General features: G+C 47.1%; 1 protein-coding gene across 1 annotated transcript in view; it reads left to right on the top strand.

Moving 5' to 3' along the window:
- The window catches only part of LOC147710270 (protein crumbs homolog 2-like), a 356,125-nt gene extending 332,807 nt beyond the window's left edge, over positions 1–23,318 (top strand). The window contains exons 8-10 of the mRNA XM_086920950.1: positions 1,538–2,115; positions 22,095–22,260; positions 22,444–23,318. Coding sequence (XP_086777076.1) covers positions 1,538–2,115; positions 22,095–22,260; positions 22,444–23,318 — 1,619 coding nt within the window. The remainder of the gene's footprint in view (positions 1–1,537; positions 2,116–22,094; positions 22,261–22,443) is intronic.
- The last annotated feature ends 2,549 nt before the right edge of the window (positions 23,319–25,867 follow it).

The raw sequence follows: 25,867 nt of genomic DNA, 5'->3' as shown, positions 1-25,867 counted from the left end.
AACAGTGCAGCGGTGTAGAGTAGAGTGGCTTAGAGCGCATTGACATAAAGTAGAGTGGTGCAGAGAAGAGTACAGAGGATCAGAATGCAGTGCTGTAGAATGCAGTGGCATAGAGAGGAGTGGTGCAAAATGGAATAGAGTGCAGTGGTGCAGAATGCAGTTGTGTGGAGTGGTGTAAGTGGAATCGTGCAAAGTAGAGTGGAGTGGGGTAGAATGGAGTTTGCATGGTGTGGTAGTAAGCTGGCAGTACAGACAGCACATTTTCAATTGAAATGGCCATTACATTTGCATAGCCATACAGTTTTACAAATAAAATGATACAGCACACAAACAATAATGGGTGGGAATGGCATCACCAAGTATATTGAATTGTTTTGGCCATATTAAAGTATTTGTTTCAAAAACACTTCAGAATTAACAAAAAAAATGCTAATTTGTGCTTTCTAATTCTGATATATTCTGAAATACTTGCACAGTCAATTTAAATGCTGTTGTGTGCTAGAAAAAAACATGTCCTGCCCCCAGTATGCAGCAAGATTGTCACGTAAATCCTCGCACTTTGAAGTCAGAGAAAAGAAAAGTAAACAGCAAGCTCCCTCACTTGAGAGTTGACATCTGTCTTTGAATGCACAGCAAATGTGACAAGATAACATCAAGCTTTACAGGTCTATTTAAAGAAAGGAGCACTCATGGAAGAATATAGGAAGAGGTAGTGTTAAAAGTGTTTGCACCTAGGGAGGGGCAAACTCATACTGGACAGCCTACAACAGATAAAGCTACCAAAAAGATAGCCAGAAAATGGGAGTTACAAACCACAAAGCCAATGGTATGCAGTGGGCAGAATTAATTCCCAGGGAAGTGCTATGAATGTCCCCAAGATGTATTTAGCAAACCACACAGCGTAGGTTTTGACCTTAAAATGAAAATGGAGGAAAAAGGAGGATGGAGCAGTAAAGTGAGAAAGCAACCAATAGAAAGAGAGAAAAGAGATAAAGAGGGAGTAAGAGGTACAGCAAGAGAGAAAAATAGGTGAGACAGAGACAAGACAAGGGAGAAAAAGAGAGTAAGAGATGGACACAATGGGGGAGAGGTAGATAGAAAGAGAGTGCACAGCCAACCATATAAAATCTTGTGGAGAAACTTAAAGTTGTCTGTCTCTCGCACTCACACATGCAAAAGATAAAAAGTAAATAAATGACAAAAATGTTTCTGGTGCACACTCTATCACTGAGTTATGAAAGCGTAAGATTTCAAGAAGTACTGTACAACTATGAAATCGCCAATTTACTTTATTTATGAAATGTCCAGTAAAATCACGAGTGTAGTGTGTGGTCAGTGCTAGACAACAGGACGCAGATAAAATTAACCTAGAAAATGTACAAATTGTTACAGGTGGTTAAAGTCCATAAGCTTGCTCCATTATTGCATAATGAAAATTAAATATGCTCTTCACAAGTTGGCTCTGGTACCGATAGCATGTGGTAGCTTTCTTCCTTTTTTGCATCGTAAAACGCCTGTCTTTTGTTTTTGTCTGCAGAATATATTCCGGGGACCTTTAACTTGGACGGACAGCCCAGTCATGTTGCTTTCTCAATTGGGGAGAACCTTGGCACCAATTTCAGTTTTTCTGTTTTCCTGAGGACCCTCAAACCCAGTGGCCTTTTGTTACAAGTTGGAAATGACTCAACATCTGTCCTCAGTGTCTACCTTGAAAATGGCAGGATTTGCATATTCACCTCAGCTGGAAATAATGTCACCTTTCCAGAAATTGTGGCCGATGGCAGGAGACATCTGCTGGGCATCCACTTCAGAGAAGGGATGGTAGCTGTGAGCAACCAAGGGAGGCAGCAGGACCTGGGGCAGCTGGACTGGGTGGCCCTGGACTCAGTGGCCCTGATGACGGGATACCACTTGTATGTTGGCGGATATCCAGATGAAGAGCGCCTTGAGCTGTGGGGAGGATACTTCAAGGGTTGTCTACAAGACTTGAGGCTCAACAACCATCGAATGGAATTTTTTCCTCTCCAGATTGAAAACTACACCCTGAACGGTCAGAATTATGTTGGGAAAGTAAGCCAAGTAACTGAAAGCTGCGTTTCAGATGACACGTGCAAAGTAAGTACCTGAAATATGAATTTCTTTCTGGTTTGGCATCACCTATATTTTTCCTTAAAATCTTACACATGAAAAATTTGCAGTGTTGTGGAAATATCAGAAGTTCAATATTGATCCAAACATATGGAAGTGTGTTTGTAAAATTAATATTTTATTTACATAAAGGGTACATGATATGCAACTGGTACTATTGTCTAAAAACGCTCTTGATAGGCTGGGTGACGTGAACAGCCTCCTTTGTAAATGTCGCCAGAACCTAGCGTTACATTGTGGGAGCATAACACACATTACCTGCTGCAAAGATTCATATGTTCAATTTTTCATTTATCGTGATGCACATGCTTTTTTCAACCAGGAAATGTTTAACAAGATAACGCTTTAAACATGGCACTACGATAGCTGTTTGTAACATGTAGTAAACAGAACAGCTGAAACGGTGGTCACTGGCCCTCATGTGAATGCAGGCAGCATGTACGGATTAGAAAATGCTCAGACCTACACAATATGTTGAAATGTGTTTTTACACAGGCTGTGGAATGCGAAACAATGAACCTTTGCTGCAGCAGTTCGACTAAAGAAACCAAAACAGCTTGGACACAAGTCAAAGAAACATCTATCACAGCACTAAAGAGAAGTGTGTTATTGCCTACTCCCAAAAGGCACACTGTTAAGGCACTCTATCTCTGAACAACAGACCAATGCCATCCAGAATAAATAAAGCCTAATGCACACCTAAGTGCCACGCTCGTGAGCAAGGGTGATAGCAAAATATTTGTGATATTCACATAACATGAATTTACACCCATAAATGGATTTACTCATACATACAATTCCACCTGTGTATTGTAGTTTTATAGGTAAGCAATGTTATCACAGAGGCTTGTTTTGGATGTTTCTTTATGATACACACTCAGGTGTAGAGCCATTAGCAGGCAAGAGATTGTGGGCCTTATTTATTAAAAGTGTTTCATCGCTGCAATAAAACAACGATGCAACACTTTTCACTGTGCACTCCTTGCGACACCATGGATGCGCTTTATTTACTGTAAATCGCTCCATGTCGCAAGGAGTGACAGATACGTCAAGAAATCTGACGTAATTTTTGGCCTAAAACTCACGCATTGCTGGAGTTGTGTCGTATGTATGACGCAACTCCAGCAATGCGTGGGGGAGGCCTATACACTTTGACCTGCGTCACCCTTATGCCTGCAATGAGGCAGGAGTAAGGTTTTGATGCATTGGCGTCCTAGAAGTGACGTGTTGAAATCCGATAGATTTCACCGCGCCACTTCTGCGAGGCCCACCTGCATACATTATACCTGACGCAGGTATAATGTGGCGCAGGGGTTTAAAAGGTGACACATATGCCTAGATGCGTCACTTTGTAAATATGGCATAACATGGAGCATTGTTTACCCCACTGTTGCGTCATGTAAAGTGACACAACGGAGTCGCAAAAGTGTTGAAAGGGGCTCATAAATAAGCCCCTGAGTATTCAAGCACCTTTCCAGGCACATTGACATTCAAGATCTGATGATCCTAAATTTACTCCTGGAGTAAGTGTGTACTCTGGGTGTGAAAGTGGAAAAACCTCCAAAACTGGCTGTGCTGTTGCAGAAGTGTGAAGAAGTATTTTTGCAATGGAAAAATACTGAAATGTTCCAAAATGCAGTCACTTTTCAAATACATTTGTACATCTGTAAATGTACGCCATGTACATTCACACATTTAAATAGTACTGTATTTGAGAACCATGAAATAAAGAAAACTAGGATTCTTTGGAGTCTATGGATTCCTAGGAATTATGAAATGATTTTTGAATTCCCCAGTAGTCAGAAATCTTATTCAAACGTAGGTGACCTACAGGAGTAACTTTTGAGTTTTTTGTGTGAATCGGGCACTTCTGAACTCATTAACCAATGTTCGATTGGTTTACCTTTATAATAGTGGTTATTGGAGGCATAATGCTATTGAAATATTGGTGTGCTACCTATCCAAGGCATCAGCCAAGCATGACAAAAAGGTCGTCTCAGCCGAAATCTCACAAGACCGAGCCAGTTTCATTAAAAATGGATAACGACTAACTTATCTCCCAATCAAGGAAGAAGAACTGCTTTAACCCCCTGCGCCACGGGGGTGAAAGCGGTGCTTCCATGCTCGTGACGGGACCGCGCCGTAATGAGTCACGGGTGGCGTTTGCTCATTACGGCGTGGTTCCGTCATGACTACGCCCGCTCATCAATGCGCCCGCACAGGTGGGGAATCAGTGCACTTGGGCGGATCGCCGCAGCATGACGGAACCACGCCGTCATGAGCACAAGCCGGCCGTGTCTGATGACAGAGTGGTTCGGTCACGAGCACGGAAGAGGTTAACAGAGTCTAAATCATCAATCAGTATATTTGTAGAGCGCTCCTCATACCTGTGAGGGTATCTAAGGACTGTGCATAAATAGAATCAAACATCAGTGACCTTCACAGCTTTCTAAAATTTTTAAAATGTGACCTGAGACTTACCACACTTGACCCCGGTTTTCTTGTTATTTCTTTGTGGGTTTTTTTCTGAAATATATTTTTTAAATGGGCCAATGGAGTCTGCTGACATTTACATATAAATCCACACCTTTGCTGTCTTAGATTTCACTTTGCACTAAGGAGAACAACCTGGTGTATTTCTTCGAGTTGGTACAAATTGTGTTATACTAATTTCAAAAAATCATTGTTTTTTGTGTTCCAGGCCCTTTTGTAGTTTAATCACACTTGGCTCGACTACTTTCTTTCTTATATAGTGTGACAAGGACCTGTCGTGTGATGCATACAGTTTATCATTTATCATAATTGAACAGGGAAAGCCATCTGCACAAAGCAGCGTCCTACCCTATGAAACTAGAGTCATGAAGTGCTAGTTTCCATACTAGAATTGCAGACTATGGGGCCAGATGTACGACCATTTTTAGCAGTTGCAAACGGGAAATCAGCCTGTTTTCAACCTCTTAAAAAGGGTTGCAGCATGTACCAAACCTATTTGCCATTCAGTAACCTGTTACCGACTTGCACAATAGGTTTTGCGAGTTGCTGTTTGAAAGGGCGTCCCGTCCTAATAGTGAGTTGCAGGTGGATGTAAGATTATTTTGCAACTGCTAATGTGGTCGCAAAACAATCGCATTTACTACCAATTACAAATTGCTGGTAAGCCAGTCGGAAAATGGAAGAAGTCCCCTTCCCCTTTTGATTGGCAGCGAAAATGTTTTTTAAGAGCAGGCAGTAGTCCCAAGGACTACAGCCCACTCTTAAAAAATAAAAATGAAACATTTAATTTTTATTTTTTTTAATGTATTTTTTTTATTTTGAAAGTTTTATAGAGTGCGAACAAGATCCTCGCGGATGTCAGAGCGCTTTACACACATAGAGGTTATAAATACAACATAAATCATTTAACATTACATTTTGTGCAAAGGTGAGCAAAACGGTGTAAGACAATGAATACCCAAAGAATCAAGTCAAAGGCAACAGAAGTGCCTAGGTGGTCTAGCTGACCATTGTCATAAAAGGAATAGTAGTAATTCTCGAGATTTCCTTAGCCTATAGTCATGTGAATTTTGCCAAGAGAATCGATTTTAATTCTTTTTTTAAGGATGCCGTGGATGAGATAAGTCTGGTTTCTGGAGGGAGTGCATTCCAGATCCTGGGCGCCATCCCTGAGAAGGACCGTTTATATGATTTTTACTTGTTGAATCTTTGTGGTTTCAGTAGTAGATTTTCTGCGCTTCTTGTGGATCTAGTGCCACCCGAGATTTTCAATTTCTGAGTGAGGTAACTGGGTGAGTTGTGATGTATGGCCTTATGCACCATGCACACAATTTTAAGGTGTATTCTAGCTTTGTATGGCAGCCAGTTCAAGGATTTCAAGTCTGGAGAGATGTGGGAGGTTCTTTTAGAGCCAGTGATAAGTCTCGCTGCAGCATTAGTAGAGGCTAGTAGGGGTTGGGGAGGCCACAGAGAGCAACACTTCCATAACCTACTCAAGGAACTAGAGCTTGGACTGCGGTCCTGAAGTCGTTGGCGGGCAGGAAGGGTTTCAGCTTCCTCAATGTATTGATCTGGAAATGTTCTCCCTTAGTTGCATTACTGATATGATTCTGCATACTGAGATTGCAGTCGAGGGTTATACCTATTGATTTCACTGAGTCCACAATGGCTGGTTGAACGTTGAATGCAGTAAGATGTTTGAGCCAATCATGTATGATGGGGACTTTGGCGGATGGTGCTATTAGGAGGAATTCCGTTTTTAGAGCGTTCAGTTTGAGATGATTCTCTGCCAGCCATCCTATTTTCCTTTAAGAAAAACGGCTGCATTTTTTTTTAAAACTGCTTTATTGAAAAAGCTGCAGGTCGCCATCCCTGTGAGTGCCAGCTGTTCCCAATGGGTCGCAAAATGCAAACTGCTTCATGAATATTAGTGAAGCAGGTCCTTTGTAACTCCTTGTAAATAAGCCTACTTGTGTTTTTTCAAAGAACAATAAAGTTGATGACGACCGAGGCTTTCTTCAGCCTGAAATATTCATATTCAGGAAATAAAGTAAAATTGCTGGAGCAGACTTGCACCGTGAGTAACAAGATCAAATATGGGGTCATAAAGAAGGTTACGTCAAAGATGGCAGACTTCGTTTCTCGCTTCATTGTCAAGCTGGCACTGAGCACAGCAACAGGCCCTAGCAACAATCAATCAGTTGCTGTACTCTTTACTTTGGCTAAATCGAAACAATTCTTTTCAAGTTCAGCTCTCAGCTTTTGATGGGTTAACTCTACTTCAATTGATGATATTCTATTCTTAAGGAATCATTAAAACACCATTTGTTTCCAAAGTTATTTTTCAGCAGTCTTTCCTTTCAGCGTTTACCATCAGAGATGGTGATATTTAATTTGGCCAGTGTTTTGCATATGTTGTGACAACACCTGTTAAAATGCGCCATTAATGCTGTTGTTTTACATTAAAAAATTATATGACAATGGTTGACAACAGTAGAAAATGTTGAGAATGGTCATCAATAGACCACAAAAGATCCTTTATAATAAAACATGTGTGGAGAAAATACTCGTTGCAGAAATTATTTTTAAGAACTTTTTTCAATGAGAGTAGGCAACAAGGCTGTAAATTCATTAAGAGGGCATATGAAGAAAGCCTGTAACTTGGTGAGAGAGAGCAGAAGCCACCCAGTTATATGTTGATTATTGTTTGAAGTGATGATGTGGGACCACGTGCCTCTTCTTTTATTGGTCTAGATTCGGACAGATTCAAAACATCGCAGGCTTGATCTACAAAGCAATTTCCAAGCCTTTGACAATATTAAGATAGCCTTACACCAGGAAAAATTGACCTAGTTTAAAATATGGATTATGCTGGCTTTTGATGATTTAGTAGAGTCATAAGCCATAAAACAGTCTTAAGATTATCTTAAGCAATAGAAAAGTCATGTTAAACAGTGGCCACAATCTCTGGCTACTAGCCATCATAAAACTTGCATAAGTCAGGAAAACTTCTTAGTAACTTGGGCCTTGTGTCCTTTCCCCCCAAAAACAATCTTAGATGTGGGATGCTGTTGAAAATGTTGAAGCTAATGTATACCCCTTAGTGTAGTGGTAACTGATGCATGTTATTCGATCAGAAGGAGTAACTTGCAATGTCTTATATTTTGGTTGGATAAAACCCTGCTTTGATACAACTGCATGCTTGGAAAGCAGGGAGGCCCAAGCACAGCAAGGGGATTTATCCAATTACCTCAACACACCTTGGGTGTAAATACATATCCATTTGGATAAAGGTAGTTGTGGTACCATTGAGCAAACCACTGGAGAGGCTTCATCTCAGGGATTGTGTCCATCTCGGGAAGAACATCTGAAAAGGCATTATTGGAAACATACCAAAAAAATGCGCTGTGTGTGAATCCCTCTAGAATATTTAACATCAGGTGTGGTGTACCTCAAGCTTTTCCATTGTTACTGAGGCTATTCGGGGTCGACATGGCCCTCCTAGTGACATCTTAAACTCAGAAATGATGAGCGCTCATCTATGCCTCATCTCAGGCTTGAAGATAATCCTGACACGATTCGCAAACTCGGTCACTGCCTTTCATGGGTTCACAGCTGGATGTAGAGTAACTGGCTTTGCCTAAATAGCAAAACACTACAAATCATCTTTTTGCACATTGTCAATCCTCCACTCTTTCCACTACACTGACCTGAGGACTTGGACAACCCCAAGCACAATGGATAAAGCACCTAAAGTTCTCCTTCAGCCCCCAAACCTCCCAGAAAATGTAGTCCCTAAATCAGAAGTTTAAAGGGTTTCTGCTATTGCTGCACTCTTCCCAGAAAATTACCCTGACCCTACCCATAGTCATTTACAGCTTGGATTAGTGTAGCGCCAAAATAAAGAGCAACCTTTTAAACTCCTTTTCTGGAATGCAAAGTGTTCCATGGTCACTTGCGACTTACCTTGTAAATCTAGTCATCTCTTATTTAGTGAGCCGAAGCCTCAGATCTTCAACCGGCACCAGTTATAAACAATGCATTTATATACCAGTGATTCGGTGGCAGATCCCTCCATGTCTGTGGTTCCTGCTTCTGGAATCTCCTATCTCTACAGCTAAGACTGAAGCATGACTCTATCAAATTCAGAAGATCTTCAAAGATCCACCTCCTCCCCATGGGATTTGGATAACCCAGTCCCATTCAGTTCTCCTGCCTGGTGAGATGCTTGAGACAGGTTTTACCTTCTTCACACAGGCTCCCAGGACTTTTTAAATGCTTTGTCAGCTTCAAGGGAAATATTCAATGGGAAGCTATAGGTACTCTGCAGCCTTACTGGTCGACTCGCTGATTTACCACTCAGGGCCGGACTGGGAACCACTAACAAACCCTGGCAAAGTGCTCACCCCCCCCTCCCCAGTCGGGGAGGGAGGGGGGCGGCCGAGCACTTTGTCGGGCCGGTTTTCGGCCGATTTTGCTACAGGGTCGATTTTGCAGCTATGCTGCAAAAACGGCCCTGTAACAAAAACGGCCCCCAGGGGCCCAAAACCAGCCCCCACCCGTGCGGCACACCAGGGGATTGGCCGGTGCCCGCTATGGCCAGTCCGGGCCTGGGGTGGTTGGTAGTGCTTTATAGTGAAACCCTATTGAAATCAAATACAAGCAGAGTGCAGCCTGCACACTTGTTGTTACAGGGAAGTAGCTTTTTCCAAAACTGCCTTTCGGCAGAAGGTCTCATTCAGAGGCAGAATTTAGAAGGACATTGAATGTACTTAGCTCAGAAATAAAATAATATGAGCAAAGATCACAAGAAGTGGAATAAGCAAAGCAGATGGACCTGGTGGTCCTTTGCTACCATCCATCCTTTATCTGCATGGATGGAGGCAATCTGCCCTTGTCCCAATAATGCATTTTTGAAATGAAAGGTGTGTATCATTTATCCCTATTATGTCCTTCTCTTCTTCATCAATGACTCCTTGGCTGTTATTGATTCTGTGTCCATTGTAAGGAAAATTCAGCAGGTGCAAACACAAGTAACACGTAAGGAAATATGTATCTGCTAGTGCTGGTTACAATGGTTGTTTTGAAAAAGTAAGCTGTTCTGTCTGCATAACTATTTAAGGCATATTCGACTAGATTGAAGAATACATTCTATAAAAAAAAAAAAAAAAAACATGCCTTTCGCCTGCCCAACACCCATTAGAAGGACTCTGGACCGTCTTGTGACATTTCTGAGATGTAAGGTGGAGTAAAATACCAATAAAGTTGGCACCCAAAATGACCCACAACAGCCATTGTCACAGTCCAAGAGGTAGCATTTCATCCTGGTTGGCCAGTAAACACGACAAATGGCTGTGAATAGAACAGCCCACTCTCCAGACCTAGACGTCACACACTAGATTCCTCTATAAACGAAAAAATCATGATGGCCGATATGGGCGGTCGGCTATTGAGTGGTGAGCAAGGCAGCTGTGCCCATGCCACCATACACCCTTACATGATCACTTCCTCGACCACACATCTGGTGTTTTAGGAGTGAAACATTTTATTGCCATTTATTTATGGGTAAAAGAGATTGTTTATCATTTCACTATAGTACATTTTGAATCACCTTGATTCACCATTCAGTTAACACGTCTCCAGGTAATCTCGGAGATTTACAATGGCTAAAAAGCCCGAATTTCTCACCAATATGTAGTGATACTACTTACAAAAGGCATAGTGTTAAATAATATTACTTTCTTGCCATTATCTACGTTCTGAGGAATATAGTGGCCGATTCCTATAGATATTTCTCGCGCAATAGCCTGGGTGCGCTCCCCACTGAAGGTATACGTGCATACGCGTGGCACGTAACACCACTTCTCCAACACTGGGCATTTTTGCTTCCACCAAGAAGTCCTGCCCTGCCTCTTATGAAGCCACCGATTTCATGAGGAACCGTACTTCTATTGAGCGGACCCGCGGCGGGCTCTGGAACTCTTTTTTATCACCTCATTGTGAATCACAGCTTTTGATTCACCTACACCTGTGAGAACCACATTTACATGTTTTCTCTCACTGAGCTGGCGCTGCATGGCAACTCTCTGTAATTAATGAATGTGCAATCAGACCTGCATGCACTGGCAGCAGGGGCTCAAGCGGGCACACTGTGAGCTGACCCTCAGATCATGGAGAACACTTTAGAGCAATAGGTCACTTGAGAGGTCTTGCTTGGCAAGCATCCACCTTCTTGACATATGGCTCACAGGCCTTTCCAAGACAGGTTCTGTCTGGGCGTTTTTCAATGCAAGCCTTGCATCAGCCTTCCTTCTGCTTTTTACTAGAGAAAAATTCCAGAAATGACCATTATATTTATTCATTTAAGAAATTGATATAGTGGTGCATGTCTCCTCATGGTTTATGCAGAACACTGTGCCCATGGGCTGTTGAAAGCATATGATACTGGTTGGTAGGGTAGGTACATGGATGCCAATGAGCGGCATCAGCTGGCACCTCTGGCACTGCTCTTGTGGTCCCTGGCAACGCGAGCCATGAAGGCAGCATCAAGAAGGGAAAGTAGAGAGGCCTGTAACAGCTTTCTTTACTTTCCATACTTTCTACGGTATGCCCTGCCATCTTTCCTTAACCCTTCAGCAACAAATAGGAGCTGGTAAGGGTGGTGCAGGGGGTCAAAGTGGGCACAATTCTATTTTCTATTTACCCATGGCGAATCCATCTCCACCATATTGAACAGTAGAGGATTATTCTAAACTAGTATTCAGTTTAGAAGGATGGCTGGTTACTATGGCTACTCGCTCGTCTACTACCAAACCAGTTGTCTTGAATCCTTCTCATGTTTGGCGCTTGAACTTGGCCACATGGTCCAAAACTTGCCAAGTGCCTTTATTTCGTCTTATGGGCAGTTTTTCGTCCTGCGAAGCTGGACCCCCTGGATGCCACAGCACTGCTCATAGGCATCTGATAAATATTAACTTAACATACAGTCGGCCATCCTCGCGAGGGTCTAGGGGTATTGTAAACCAGTGTGAAAATAATCAGCATGTGGGGGTCGGAGCTTGCTGGCGTCCATGAAAGACGTGTGAGCGCTGAGCTCCTCGCCTGAGCCCCTTTAATATTCGACAAAGATATCCTTTTGGCACCTTGCTGGCCCTAGAAATTGCAGATATCGCTTCAACGATCCCCAGAGCTGGCGGGGGCACCTTCCCTGGTCGAAATCGGTTGTGGTTTCGCTCTGCTGGCCGGCGAAAATTGGTGTGGCGGACCAGGCCGCAATCCACGGACTATCCTAGGGGCTGCCCGCCCTACGTCACGCGGCGTGCGGCATGGGGTGCCTGTGAGGACCCGGTCTGCCAGATTGCTGCCTATCCTGTGGTTCCTCCTGAGTGGCTTGAACCGGCGCTTTGGACAGTGGACGCCCTTGCACGGCTCCTGGTGGTGTGTGAACTGTGAACTAGTTGCGGTGGCCTCGGGGTGCTCCGGAGAGGCCCGAGAGCCCTGCGGCGGGAAACTATATCCTACAGAAACCGGTGGGCGGAGGACATTTCCACCTCGGACTTCTTGGGGACTGGCGTGGCACAGTGGCCGGGAGGTGTGCTGGAGTGTGCTGGTACTTTTCCTCGGTCAGTGGTGAGAGTTACGCAGTGGTGTGTGCCTGGCGGCTGGGGTCGTCATCCCCCTGGACCCACCCGTACCTAGCTGACTGCGGCCGCCATTTTGGCTTCAATTCTTTGCTACGCAACATACTGCTCGACGGAGTTCGCTCCCCCGGCGCCCCCATTTCACCGCGCCGGCACCGACCGGGGTGCCTCGTCAACGTCCTGTGAGCGACGCTATGGGGAAGGGCGATAGAAACCAACCAAAACTTTCGTTCGAACAGCGGAAACCGAGGGGTTCTGAAGGGGCACCTCCGGAGACCTCGACGCAGGCTGCTGATAGCTCGCTGTGCGCGGACATTCGCGAAATGCTCTGCACTATGGAAAAGGGCTTGCAGGATAGTATGTCAGCGATTGGCACGAAAATTGACGCTCTGTCCTTCAGGATGGACCGGATGTCTGAGAGGGTGGACAAACATGCTGAGCGGCTGGATATGGCGGAGCGGAGGCTGACGGAGGCGGAGGAGGCCCAGACGGAGTGGGATAAGGATCGTAAGCAGTTCAGCCGCCTGCTCCAGGTCATACAGGACAAGACGGAGGACCTGGAAGCTCGCTCACGGCGTTCCAACGTCCGCATCACGGGTGTGGCGGAATCTACCAATACTGGCAAGATGGAGCTGTTTGTGGAGAAGTTACTCCGCACGCTGCTGGGGGAGGACGTCTTCTCCCCCATGTTCATCGTTGAGAGGGCCCATCGTACTCTGGGACCGAAGCCGCAACCTGGCCTTCCACCGCGGCCGATCATTGCGAAGCTTTAGAACTACAGGGACCGCGACTTGGCACTGCGGCTGGCGAGGGAGAAAGGGGATCTACAGTTTGAGGGCATGAACATCTCCCTCTACCCTGACTTCACGGCGAGAGTGCAGGAGGAACGGAAGCGCTTTGCCCCGTATAAGAAGCAGATGAGAGACATGGGGCTAGACTACGCCATGTTGTACCCGGCGAGACTCAGGATCAACAAACAGGGGCACTCGCATTTTTTCACGGACCCAGCGGACCTGAAAAAATCTCTTAAGGAATGGGCCAAGGACCAACGTAACAGCCCGAGGGGTCAACGTGCAGGCGAGGAGGAGGCCGCCTCTTTTGACGGCCAGGGGTGAACCGCCCTACGACCCTGTACCCGGCTTAGCTAAGTCTTCAGTGCTGGTTGTGTTGCAATTTAAGGTCCGATGAACTTCTTATTTGCTATACGGAATATGGTCCTTGATGCTTGGGACATGCTGCTGGTAAATGTTCTTACTGAGGTTTACTGCTTGATTTTCGTATTGGGGGGGGGTGCAGCTCTAAGACAGTGGGACTTGTTATCCGTCATTCTGCTTTTTTGCTTGGGCTGGGGTGGGGTGCCGAAAGATACTGGGGGGTAGGGTAGGGGAGCTACTGTGGTATTTGGTTCTTGCTTGATCGTACTGCTGTCTGGCTGGGAACCTCTGCCCCTGTGCTTTCGGCTCTTGACTCTCTAGAGGGTCTTTGGGTTTGTAGTGTGTTGTGTTGGGGTGGGTTCGGGGCGGGTAGTGACGTGCTCTGTCTGACCGGGTTGGGGTTGGTCGGCTGTGGGTGGGTGGACGTTTGTCCTATTTTTCTACTGTTGCTCATGCATTGTGGGGGGTTTGGGGACTGTTGGGATGGGGGTCTGTTTGAGCCAACTACTGAAATGTGTCCGATGTACCGTCTGCTCTACTCTGATAAGCTATCTACCTTGCTATGTCGAATGTTGAGACTCTAGGGCCGGAGAGCGGTCCAGGCTCTCTACGATTGCTATCATGGAATGTGAGAGGGCTTAACGACTTTCGTAAACTTCGGAAGGTCCTGGCGTACTTGCAGCGCCACCAGATTGATCTTGCTTTGCTGCAGGAAACCCATCTGCCTCTGTCCAGTCCTATGTTGCAGACGAGGGGTCTTGGGACCGCTTGTGTCGCTGCGGGGTTCACCACGCATGCTAGAGGGGTGATCACCTGGGCTAACCCTAAATCTCAGTTGTCGCTAAGGCAGGTGGCTGTGGACCCGGAGGGTCGGTATGCGATTGCTCGTTGTGTTGGGAAAGGTCATGATTTGTTGCTGGTGAATGTGTATGGCCCCAACTACGACTCCCCTGTTTTCTATGCCTCGCTAGCGGACAGCTGTAGGCAGTATGTGGGCTCTAGGATGCTGTGGGGGGGGGGATTTCAATTTAGTGTTGAACCCAGAATTAGACAGGTCGGCGGGGCCCCCCCGGTCCCCGGCTGCATCGGCACTGCTCCTGTTAACGGAATGCGTGAAGCTTGACCTGCTGGATGTGTGGCGCCATAGGCACTCGGGGCGGGGTGGGTTCACCCATTACTCAGCCTACTATAACCTCCATACGCGGATTGATTACTGGTTTATTTCCCGGTCCCTACTTGATTCGGTGAAAGGGTGCACGGTGTTGCCTCGCACACTGTCTGATCACTCGCCTCTACTCTTGCTTCTGGCTGCCCCAGCTAGGAGGATTCCCCCGTTTACCTGGAGGTTCCCCCCATATTCCCTCCTAGATGAAGCCTTCAGAGGGGAACTGGCTGAGGACATAGAGGTCTATTTCTCGACTAATGTGGGGTCGGTGGATAGCGTTCAGGTGCTCTGGGATGCGTTTAAGGTATATATCAGAGGGATGACGATGGCCAAACACTCAGGGGTACTCAAGGCTATCAGGCGCCGGCTGCAACTGCTTGAAACACAACTAACTGATCTGGAACGGCAGGCGGGGGACTCGGGTGCTGCTGCAGTCACGGACAAACTTAAGCCCCTGCTAGAGGAATTTCAGGATGAGGCGGACAGGGAAATTAAACATATGGGTAAATATGCCACAGCGCGCGCGTATGGAGAACGGGAGCGTCCCGGTTCTCTTCTTGCCAAACTGATGCGTAACAGCAGGCCCCTATTAGTAATAGAGGAGTTGGTGACGGCTACTGGGGACGTGGTGACGGAGGAGCAGGATATCCTGGCGGAATTTCATTCTTATTATACGGCACTGTACTCATCGAGGTCTAGCCACCTTGAGGAGGAAATCGACGACTACTTAAGTTACATACAAATGTCCTTCTTGGCCGACTGGCAAAGAGAGTTTCTCATGGCCCCGATCCAGAAAGAGGAAATAACGAAGGCGCTGGAAGGTATGAAGCCTGGTAGCGCTCCTGGGGCGGATGGCCTCACAGTGGCCTTTTATAAGGCCTTTCAGGATAAGCTGGTCCCGTACCTGATGCTCCTATTTGATGATATCTGTCAACAGGGCAGCATGTCGAGATCTATGAGGGAGGCGCTGCTTATTACCATCCCGAAGCCAGGCAAACCCCCTAATCAATGTGGCTCTTACCGACCGCTATCGTTGATAAACGTGGACGCGAAACTGTATGCGAAGGTGCTGGCGACACATTTGGCTCTTCTGGTCCCGGATTTGGTTGCCCCGGAGCAGGCCGGGTTCGTCCCGTCGCGTAACCTTACTTATAACATCCGCACGGTGTTGGGCACAATTCAGCATGTCCGGCAGGAAAATAAGGCTGTTGCCATTTTCCTAGACATGGAAAAGGCCTTTGACTCCGTAGAGTGGTCGTTCATGCTCAGAGTCCTCCGTAAGTATGGGCTCGGAGAACCATTTCTGCAAATGCTGGGAGCTCTGTACTACAAACCCACTGCGCGACTAAAAATAGGGAATTTGGTCACTGCCCCGATCGAGATTGGAAGGGGCACTCATCAGGGCTGTCCCCTCTCTCCGCTGTTGTACGCCATGGTAGCAGAACCCCTGGCCTGCGCCATACGAGAATATCACAGGTTCGAGGGGATCAACTTTCCGTCGTACCAGATTGGTATCTCGACTTACGCGGACGATACTCTGCTGTATGTCCGTGATCCGGAAGCTAATCTCTCGGCGGTGCTGCGGGAAGTGGTGAGATTCGGGGCCTTGTCGGGCCTTCGGGTCAATTGGGATAAATCAGTGGCGTTGCCCTTGACTCCGGTGACTCTCCCGTTCGACTCGGAGTACCCATTGCAATGGACCACGGACTCCATACGTTATTTGGGGATTCGTATTCACACTGACCCGGAGGTCCTGATACGAGAGAATTACGGGGTTGCCTATTCCAAACTGGTGGATGATGTCGAAGTGTGGTGTAGGCTCCCGCTTTCTCTTATGGGTAGGATAGCGCTCATGAAAATGGTGATGCTCCCCAGATTCCTCTTTCTATTCACGAACATACCTGTGGTCCTCTCCAAAGCTTTTTTCCGGCAACTTACCCAGACACTTATACGACTTGCGTGGGGGGGCAAACAGCCGAGGGTGCAATGGCAAACGCTCCTTCTTCCGTATGAGCAAGGGGGTCTTGGGGCTCCGGACCTGGAACGGTACTACAGGATCGCACAGGGGGCACATCTTCACACATGGATTCATGGGGATCCTGGCATCCCTCATGTGAAATTGGAACGCCTCTTTGCGGACCCTATACCTCTCCCGGCCACGATATGCTATCCGGCCGATCGTAGGGTCGGTAACTTGGACTCTATCGCTGCCACGAACCATGCTTGGCATGCCCTGGTAAGCTCCCGAGAGAGCGTGCTGCTGTACTCACCCCTGCTCCGAGTGGAGTGGGCAGTATGGTTGGCCCCGCTGACGGAAAAAGGAGTCCTGAAAGCGTTGCGAGAGTTGGGCATTGTCACGATGGGAGATCTCTTCTTAAATGGCAATATGAAGACGTTGCAGCAGGCCCTCCAGTCCTGCCCTGGGGCGACGCTGTTACATAGCTTCCAGTATCATAGGGTTCGTAGAGCGGCGCTAGTCACACTGGGTCCGGAATTGGCGGAACCGCAGGAAGTGCCTGAGCTCACGTATGTAATCAAGACCCCCTCTTCTCGTAAACTGATCACGGCTCTTAAGAAACTGGGTGATGGGCATCGGCAGTGCCCCTCCTCCAGGGCCCGATTGGCCTGGCAAGCTGACCTTCAGACTCCTATCTCGGACGAGATGTGGCGTTATTGCTCCGCGAACACCAGGAAGATTTCGCTCAACAGTAGGCACCGCCTGATTCACTTTAAGTATCTACAGCGTGTATATTACACGCCTGAAAGACTGCACAGGTATGGGCTGCGGGAGTCGGCGGAGTGTGAGCGCTGCCACTTTCCCACGGCTGATTTTCTCCATATGGCCTGGACTTGTCCTAATATCCATAAGTATTGGACAGAGGTCTTTGCGGATCTTAGCTCTATATTAGGTAAGGAGATTTTGCCCTGCCCGGCGCTGGCGTTGCTCGGTTTTTCCAAACCGCTGCCGGTGGCATTGAGGCGGCTTGCGGACATGGCGTTGCTGGTGGCCAAGCGTCTGGTTGCATTGTGCTGGATGAGGGGGCCGGTTCCTACAAAGAAGCGCTGGGAGGCGGAATTACTTTACTGTTGCACGCAATCCGAGGTGTACAGTGAACTACTTCCACCGAAGAGTCGTCCCAGGAACTTCTGGGGGTTGTTTAAGGCGTTTCAGTGCGCGCAAGGGGACAGTGAGTCGGATCCTGAGGGGGAGGAGTTGGATGAGCTGCAGGAGAATGGGGTGGCGGTGGTTGATTCTGAGGAGAATGGTGGCTGAGTGTTCCTGTGTTGTCGGTGGGTGGGGGATCCCGCCTGAGTCCTGACTGTGCTATGTCCTGGGTGGGTGCTTGAGAAGGCTGTTCTGGGCAGTGGTCGGCGTAGTCCCTCTTGAAATTTGCTCCGCCCTCATGGGCCCTTGAGTCAGCAGCTATGGATCTCGAGTTTGACTGTGGACGTGGTGATTGGTGGGAGTGGGCGAGTGGACACGGTTTTAGGTAGTCTGGCTAGTTCGTGGGGTGGGGGGCTTGTGTTTGAGTGGGTGTTTAGGGGTTTTCTACACCTTTTCCTTTTTCCCTATCAAGAGACTTTATCCCTTGGTCGACATGTAGTTGGTTCCATATGTTTATACTGACCGCACTACTTCTACACACCGAACTGCGCTTTGGAGTGACGTCACCAGCGCCACCGGTTGGACTTTACTTTGACATATTGAGGTCAGTCGTCACCTGCTTCCATGATTCGATATTATTTCACATTTCTTTTTCAGCTTCCGTTGCGCCGCCAGGCCTCCGGGTTGTTGGTGTCGTGGCTGTGTGTGTTACCTCTACTCAGGGATCTGGGTGTGACCTATTGCTGCCGCCGGCCTCCGGGTTGTAGGCGATGACGGCTGTGTGCACGATTTAAAGGTGTAATAAAGTACAAATTTAAAAAAAGAAAATAATCAGCATGTCGATTCTTAAAGTGATAGTGTTTCTGGCCAGATTGGTGACAGTGTAGCGCCGCGTTATCTATTTGTGTAAAGTAGAGCGCCTCTACGAGCACTGGCAGAGCAGTGCCGTATCTGCTGCTTTATCAAAAGGCTGGAAGGGGAGGTAAAATCCCAGGATGTAGGGATGTAGAATGAATGAGGACCTCGGGATACGGATAAAGAGGGTAGGGGGGTTTGAAGGTCAAGAGACGGCTTCGGGGTACAAAGTCATGACCACTAGCCACCGAGGTAAGAGAAAATTGACCAGGTGTGCACTACTGCTCCATCACAACAAACAGGCGTGGTACGACGATACCCGTATCAGGAGCGCTGGGAGCGTATCATAAGCGGACATTCTAGACCCAAGAGGCACCATGGGGAATTAAGAGGATTAAGCAAGCAATTAACCCTTCAGCATTTGCACAGTGGATTAAGGTTGGGTGGTGTAAGGTAACTTAAGGGGAGACAGGCAGGAACACTTACGCGGGTCCAATGGAGGGTAGGCGGGGATAGGAAGCACGTTGGCGAGGTTAGAGCCAAGAGTTTGAAGGATGACACTCATTACAGTGGATATCCAGGTTTCATCCCTGATGGGTAAGTCATGGCCATGAGGATTTGGTGACTCTCTCGGTTCTATGTGGCATTACACTTAATGTGTATCAATGCATTCATACGTACAAGGAACATTGGGAGTGCCTGAAACAAGCAAAACACATGTGTAATATTAGGCACTTGTAAAGAAATCCATTAGACACAATAAATATAATTAATTAATATATCTTTAATGGAGCTTGTAAATCAGCTTCCATATCTGTCCTGGTATGTCCCATGAATGTTCCCTCTACATCATTACACCACTGGTGTGTGCTGTGTTTTTCTTCTTATCAGGTTTGTAAGAGGGTTTGTGTTTTTATCAATTTATTATTGACATGGAGTTTACACTGTGTGCATTTTTACATTCTGAGACACAAAGCAAACAGTATATGCTTCATACGTGATAAGCTGCAGAACTTAACGTCAGATTGTCTGAAAACTTCTAAAGGCCCATGTAGGAGGGACTGACCATTAAGGAAAGGAATTGTTGTTCTTCCTTTCAGACAGGTTGACGCTGTAGAAAAGCTAGAAAACAAGCACAAGCAAATGTAAATTTAACTATTGAAAAATATGAGCCGGTATTCAAAACACCGTAAAACCATGTCTTGGGTAAGATGTGTAAGCGGCATGTACGGTTTTGTGCACCCATCTGTCCTTGATCAATTGCAAACTTAACAGTGAATGTTTTTCTTAACAGGGTAAGACATGGAAGCAAATCAAACTGGAATATTTAGAGAAGTACAAAGTATTGGGTTCGGCAGCTCAAGAAACCTTGAATTGGTTACTATATCCAGGCGCTTTCCACTGTTCATACCTCCTGAAGTGTAAAAAAAGAAAATGTAACTGTGGTGGGGTCATGAGTGCTCATCAGAGGCAGGAGACAGACCCCGCTGCTGCTGGGGGATGCTAAGGGTAATGGGTGGGAGGTGGTCTGCAGCCTTGGCCCGTGCAGGTAAGAGGGGTGGGGCCGAGTGTGGGGGAGGGGGCTTTAGACAGACGACGGCAACGAGGAAAAATGTATTATTTATTTAATTTTCCCTTATGGTCGTCTGTTGAATTGCCCCCAATCCGGCCCACCGCTCTTACTTACACGGGCCGCGGCTGGTGGTCTCTCATCATACAGCGCCCATCCCTCGTCTCCTGCTCTCAGCCTCTCCCCCAGCCTCAAAGCTTCTTGGCTGCCCTGACACTGGTGAGCTTCGCCCCAACAACCAGTGCTCCACCCTCTGCTGCTACCCTCACCCAATAATGCCACCCCCACATATATGGGGGATCGTGAAAGGAGACCGCTAGGATGTTTTGGGTTCCCTCTCCCGGTCATTCTGGAGCAAGCACAGAGGAGTGAGCACTGTGCATTCTTGGCCCCATCAGGAAATATCAACAAACCTCCAGATTTTTCTGGACAGCATAAGTAAAATAAAGAAGAATCAAAAACATATTTATGTTTTGTGAGGGGGGATAAAAACTTGGAAGACCACCTCCTCTGCCAGTTCCTGTATTCGGAGTAGAAGCCAAAGGCTTTGCCTAGTCTCCGGTTTTGCCATAGGTGCCCGTCAGAGTCGCAACTAGAGTCAAATTTCGGGGAGGGGGTGGGGGGAGGGTGACTAAGAAAAAATTTCGGGGGGGGGGGGCTGATTCTTCAAGCAAAAGGCAGAGTGGAGCTACAGGTGCTCTAAGCAGGGGGGGAGACATCAAAGCCTCATTAACAAGCAAATGGTCTTTAAAAGACCTGTGAAGTACTCGGGTGCGGCTGTGTGTGCGCCCAGGAAGCTGTCTCATCCCGGGCTGCCACACAAGACGGGGGGCTGAAGCCCTTTGAGGCCAATGGGCGTTGCGCACATGGTGCCCGCCAACTCATACTGGACTTTGTGAATATCAGATTTTCCAAAATTCGGTTTTGCTGTTACCCAGCCCTTTACTTTGTAGTGCCTTTAGATCATTCCTGGATGGCTGTTGGCTTGTGCTGCTTGCAGAAGAGAGGCTTGTGTTGAACTGTCCTCCTGCCTTTTGCATTCTCTCAAGCATTGGGAACTCCTCACAAGTAGGGCTGAACTGGACTTAGCAGGCACCAGGCGGTTTCCCGTTGGGCCGCCATGGTGGGGGTCGGATTTGGACCCCTGGGGGGCTATTTTTGTAGCATATTTACAATATCGGCCCCCTGTAACAAAATCAGCTGAAGTGTTTTCCACATGCACTCCCTCACACCACCCCCCCGCGTGGCCGGTCCTGCTCTCATGGTTACAGTGCTACACCTCAAATAGGCAGGCTCTTCAGTTCTTATTGTAAGGCCTGGATCAAAGTGGTAGGTGACATTAGCACCTGTTGCTAACTGTTAATAAAGAGAAAAAATGGCCTCTAGTGACATGACCAAAGCTGCTTCGTTATTAAGGACCGGCAGGCTTACTTATGGAGAAAATGATATTATACTGAAGGACCGCCAAGACCTGGAGAGCTTGATGCCCGGGTCGTAATGCACCCAATATTCCCTCCTTTGACAGCCCTGCATCTGAGTCTGCAATGCGAAGAACTATACAAGGGAAGTATTGATCAGACCCGTCCCTCAATATATAGGTGGGTAGACAGCCTCAGCAAACCTTGCTTGCTCATAACTTAAAGTGCAAGTGAACTTTAGTGTTCTGTTCAATTTAATGTCACATTTTCAGCGCATCTTCGCATAATTAAGGAAACAATTAACTATTTACCTTAAATGTTCCCTGTCTCTTCATTTACAAAGCGTTTTATCTTAGCTTTATATAGTTTTAAAATGTGCTTCCTGGTTTACATCATCTTTAGACTGTAATTTCTATCCTTAAAAACTTTTAAGATTGTCTTCAGCCAGGTAAGAGCAGAATTTCGCTCTATTAACTTTTCGGAAAAAAAGAAAAACAATATCCTTGCAGATAATTGAGAAATATATATATTTCTTTAATTTTTAGTCTGGACCTTGTAAAAATGGCGGAGCATGCACGGTGACCTGGAATGATTTCAGTTGCAGATGTACATCTAAATACACTGGCCCAACCTGCGAAGAGCTGGTGTGGTGTGAGAACACGCCGTGCCCCACTGCGACGGAGTGCCTGAATGTTCCAGGAGGATACATGTGTGAGTACTACTCGGCAGATTTGTGTAAAAACTTGAATGCCTATGTCTGAGGTGAACTTACATCGTGAATTTCAGTGGCGAAATTTACACAGCTTATTAGAAACTCTTGCTCTACCACATGCTCTGTGTCCAAATCTTTAATATAAATGAATTATGTAACAGAAACCTTTCTTTTGCTCACAGGTCTAGCTAATGCAACATTCCAAGGATCCAGTGTGCTTGAGTACACAACGAAAACCTCCATCGGGAAGGATCTCACAAGCATCGCTCTGCGTTTCAGAACACGGGACAAGGACGCCATTTTGTTGCATGCATCACGTGGCGTGGACTCACTCAGGATCGGTATTGAGAACAACTTCTTGCTTGTGAACATTTTGAGCGGTAACAGTATCGAAGGCATCAGCTTCAAGAGCGAGACCCCGGTCTCTGACGCCCTTTGGCACCATTTGGTTCTGTCCATGGAAGAGGACACAGCAGCCTTTTCTTCTGAGTGGGTCGCACGCTTGGACAGCACTAGGAACCTCTCTCTTCAGGGGAGTGCTGGAAACCTGAATTTCCTGCAAAATAAAGTTTCTATATACCTGGCGGACAATTTCACCGGCTGCCTAGGGCACGTCAGCATCGGTGGAATTCATCTTCCATTCGTGGAAGACCACAGCTTCCCCCAGCTGGATCAGTTTGTGAAAAGCAGCCCTGGCGTTGTTCCTCTTGGTTGTAGGGGGGCGGACGTGTGTTTGGTGAATCCTTGCTCACATCATGGGAAGTGCCAGGACCTGTTTAACTCTTTCAGCTGTGTCTGCACACCTGCATGGGAAGGGCCCCAGTGTGAATCCAATGTTGACGACTGCAAATCTAATCCCTGTGCTCAGGGCAGCTGTATAGACCTGGAGGGCGATTACAGTTGTGTGTGTTCTCCAGGATACACCGGTCGGAACTGTGAAGTAGACGTCGATGACTGCCAACACCACCAGTGCCTGAACGGAGGGACGTGCATCGATGGAATGAACACCTACTCGTGCAAATGCACGTCGGCCTTCGCCGGATCGTACTGCCAGTAGGTTTGGAATATATTGAATGGATTATTCTTTGAAACATGCAGTCCTAATTTTGTTACATTACAAACAACCCATGTTAGCCGGTATGTCTATAATGCTACAGTTCCATGTAACATGTGCAAAAAGGAAATCATGCAATGGAAAACGGCATAAATCCCAAAATATTTCCTTGTTTGACCTGCTAGTTATCTCTCTGTGATCCTGTTACTGACTAGATTGAAAATAGGAGGATAGGTGCCCATTCTGGAGATCTTCCATCAGCCTGAATTCACAGGTACCAATCCTGGTAGAGGTAAAGTTACTTCTCCATCTTCTAACTTTTATTCGAATGTAATGGTTAAAGGAGGCACTTATTATTTACAGTGCTTTACAGTAGTAACCCTGTATGTATGGGCAATCATTATCTAAGCGCATATAAACATGACAGGGTCTACTCACATAGGCATTTTGGAGTGCGTAAAAGTATTACTCTTGTAGGAGTCACTTGCATACTCACACATGTCTTTGTGAATTAGCCTCAAAATATCTCAAATGAGAAGAGGCAGGTAGTATTCATATAAACTAATAGTAGACAAAGAAAGGACGGTGCCCTGTTTAGTCTAGTCTAGTCTAGTCTGGATATTTGTATTGCGCAGACATATCACATCCCCAGAGGGAGTCTCATGGCGCATGCGGACAATCCCAGAAAAAGATAGTGAATGATCCTAAAACTGAAGGCCTAACTAAAAAGCCACTTTTTCAACAACTTTCGGAAACTCATGTGTTCGATAGTTGTACGGATGTTTAAAGGAAGTTTGTTCCATAGGAGTGGTGCCATATAGGAGAAAGCACGTCCACCACTTCTGGCTGTTTGAACTCTGAATGGCGTGAGTTGGAACTTAGAGCTAGATCTCAGTTCTCGACCAGGCTGGTACCATGTCAATTTTCGGTTCCAGTATTTTGGTCCTGTGCCGTACATATGTTTATGAACCAAACACATGGTTTTAACAAGCATTGGAAATGCAATAGGTCTCGCATTAGAAAAGTTGGAGTTATTGGTATTGTAAATGACATATGTTATTTATTTGTTGGTTTTTTAAAATTGCTAAATTGATGGCTTTGTCATTTACAATGCCAATAGTTATAACTTTTGCGAATGTGACACCTATAGCATTTGGAATGCAACATATTTTGTATTTACGTGACTTAGATGGCAGCTCTTGTCGTTAGGCCACATCTCTAGAGAGCAGGAGAGTGCAGCAGGGGAGAGAAGCACAGCAATGCAATAGGTCTTGCATTAGGAAAGTTTGAGCTATTGGTATTGTAAAGGACACATTTTTTATTTATGTGCTTGTTTTGAAATTAGCGAATTAATAGCTTTGTTATTTACAATGCCAATAGTTTTATCTTTTGCAAATGTGACACCTATTGTAACACAATATGTGTTGTGAGGGTGAGTGAGGGTGAGGGTGAGGGGTTGAGGGTGAGGTGTTGAGGGTGAGTGAGGGTGAGGTGTTGAGGGTGAGTGAGGGTGAGGTGTTGAGGGTGAGTGAGGCTGAGTGAGGCTGAGTGAGGGTGAGGGGTTGAGGGGGAGGGGTCGAGGGTGAGGGGTTGAGGGTGAGGGAGGGTGAGGGGTTGAGGGTGAGGGAGGATGAGGGGTTGAGGGTGAGTGAGGGTGAGGGTGAGTGAGGGTGAGGGGTTGAGAGTGAGTGAGGGTGAGTGAGGGTGAGGTGTTGAGGGTGAGTGAGGGTGAGGCTGAGGGGTTGAGGGTGAGTGAGGGTGAGTGAGAGTGAGGGTGAGTGAGGGGTTGAGGGTGAGGGGTTGAGGGTGAGTGAGGGTGAGGGGTTGAGGGTGAGTGAGGGTGAGGGGTTGAGGGTGAGTGAGGGTGAGTGAGGGTGAGTGAGGGCGAGTGAGGGTGAGTGAGGGTGAGTGAGGGTGAGTGATGGTGAGGGTGAGGGGTTGAGGGTGAGTGAGGGTGAGGGGTTGAGGGTGAGTGAGGGTGAGGGATTGAGGGTGAGGGGTTGAGGGTGAGGGGTTGAGGGTGAGGGTGAGTGAGGGTGAGGGTGAGTGAGGGTGAGGTGTTGAGGGTGAGTGAGGGTGAGGGGTGAGGGTGAGTGAGTGATGAGGGTGAGTGAGGATGAGGGTGAGTGAGGATGAGGGGTTGAGGGTGGGTGAGGGTGAGTGAGGGTGAGTGAGGGTGAGTGAGGGTGAGGGTGAGTGAGGGTGAGGGTGGGTGAGGGTGAGTGAGGGTGAGGTGAAGTGAGTGAGGTGAGTGAGGGTGAGGGTGAGGTGAGGGTTGAGGGTGAGTGAGGGTGAGGGGTTGAGGGTGGTGAGGGTGGGAGGTGAGGGTGAGTGAGGGTGAGGGGTTGAGGGTGAGTGAGGGTGAGGGGTTGAGGGTGAGTGAGGATGAGGGTGAGTGAGGATGAGGGGTTGAGGGTGGGTGAGGGTGAGTGAGGTTGAGGGTGAGTGAGGGTGAGGGTGAGTGAGGGTGAGGGTGAGTGAGGGTGAGGGTGAGTGTGAGTGAGGGTGAGGATGAGGGGTTGAGGGTGAGGGGTTGAGGGTGAGTGAGGGGG

The sequence above is a fragment of the Lissotriton vulgaris genome, chromosome 5, assembly GCF_964263255.1.
Source record: "Lissotriton vulgaris chromosome 5, aLisVul1.2, whole genome shotgun sequence".
In the NCBI taxonomy this organism is placed as follows: Eukaryota; Metazoa; Chordata; class Amphibia; order Caudata; family Salamandridae; genus Lissotriton; species Lissotriton vulgaris.
The sequence above is the reverse complement of the archived record's forward strand: the minus strand, read 5'-3'. Positions and strand labels throughout refer to the sequence as shown.